Source organism: Vigna umbellata, chromosome 8, assembly GCF_029865625.1.
Source record: "Vigna umbellata cultivar VRB3 chromosome 8, Vumbellata_1.0, whole genome shotgun sequence".
Lineage (NCBI taxonomy): Eukaryota > Viridiplantae > Streptophyta > Magnoliopsida > Fabales > Fabaceae > Vigna > Vigna umbellata.
The window spans coordinates 23,958,813-23,959,791 of record NC_142172.1 but is presented as its reverse complement, the minus strand read 5'-3'; the positions used below and the strand labels follow the sequence as shown (position 1 = coordinate 23,959,791).

General features: G+C 44.6%; 1 protein-coding gene across 1 annotated transcript; it reads left to right on the top strand.

Annotated features, from left to right (window-relative positions):
* The first annotated feature begins 385 nt into the window (after window positions 1-385).
* On the top strand, window positions 386-979 carry LOC148194316 (uncharacterized). The gene has a single exon (XM_088097187.1). It carries the CDS (start codon window positions 386-388, stop codon window positions 977-979), a length of 594 nt encoding a protein of 197 aa, XP_087953313.1.

Below are 979 nucleotides of genomic sequence, written 5' to 3'. Positions count from 1 at the left end.
AAATTCTGTATTAAAGTCGTTCGGCTTTGGAACCTCATTTTTTTAATGTAAAGACTGAAATGTTTACTGTTAATTGTAATTAATTCTGATTTATGGTAATTACTGTATTTTGGGATGTTACATTAGTGGTATCAGAGCAGTTTTGTTCTTTTAAGGACACTGTAGGTTATGAGTGCACTGTGTTTTTGCTGTGTGCTTATTGTGTGTTTAATGAGTTATTGTTTTTAACTCTTGAACATTATTAACGTTCGTTTTTCTCTGATCCAGAGAACTAATGGCGCCTAGACTCCCTCCTCCTCCTCAACCTAACGAGCCAGATACGTCCAACAACAATAGGTTATTGGAAACAGTAATTGATAGGCTTCAACAACAAAACACCACCTTAATGGAGCAGAACACTGCTGCCCTACAGAGTCTGGAGGCTGCACGCGCCAACTCTGAAGCCACACAGAGGCAGCTGATGGAGATTATTGCTGCCACTAGAGGCACGCCTGGAGCGTCCTCTTCCAACGCTGTCCAACCTGCTGCTGAGTGGAGCTTGGAGAGTTTTCTCCAACACCATCCGGCGAAGTTCAGTGGAAAGGGTCTCCCTGACGAGGCAGATCAATGGTTGCGGGATATGGAGAGAATATTCAATGCCAAAAGGTGCCCGGACGAGAACAGGCTGACGTTCACCGAGTATCTTCTTACTGGGGAAGCAAGCCACTGGTGGGTGAGTATGAGGGCAATCTTAACGGACGCTCAAAATCCCATCACCTGGGAAGTATTTCGGAACAAGTTTTATGAGGAATATTTTCCAGATAGCGTTCGCTTTGCCAAGGAAGTAGAATTTCTGCAGCTTGTCCAGGGGGGTATGTCCGTTTTAGAATACACTAATAAATTCAAGCACCTCGTCAGATTCAACACGATGGCCACGAGTGAAGAGTGGCAGTGCAGGAAATTTGAGAACGGCCTGCGGAGTGATCTGTGTTACCAATGA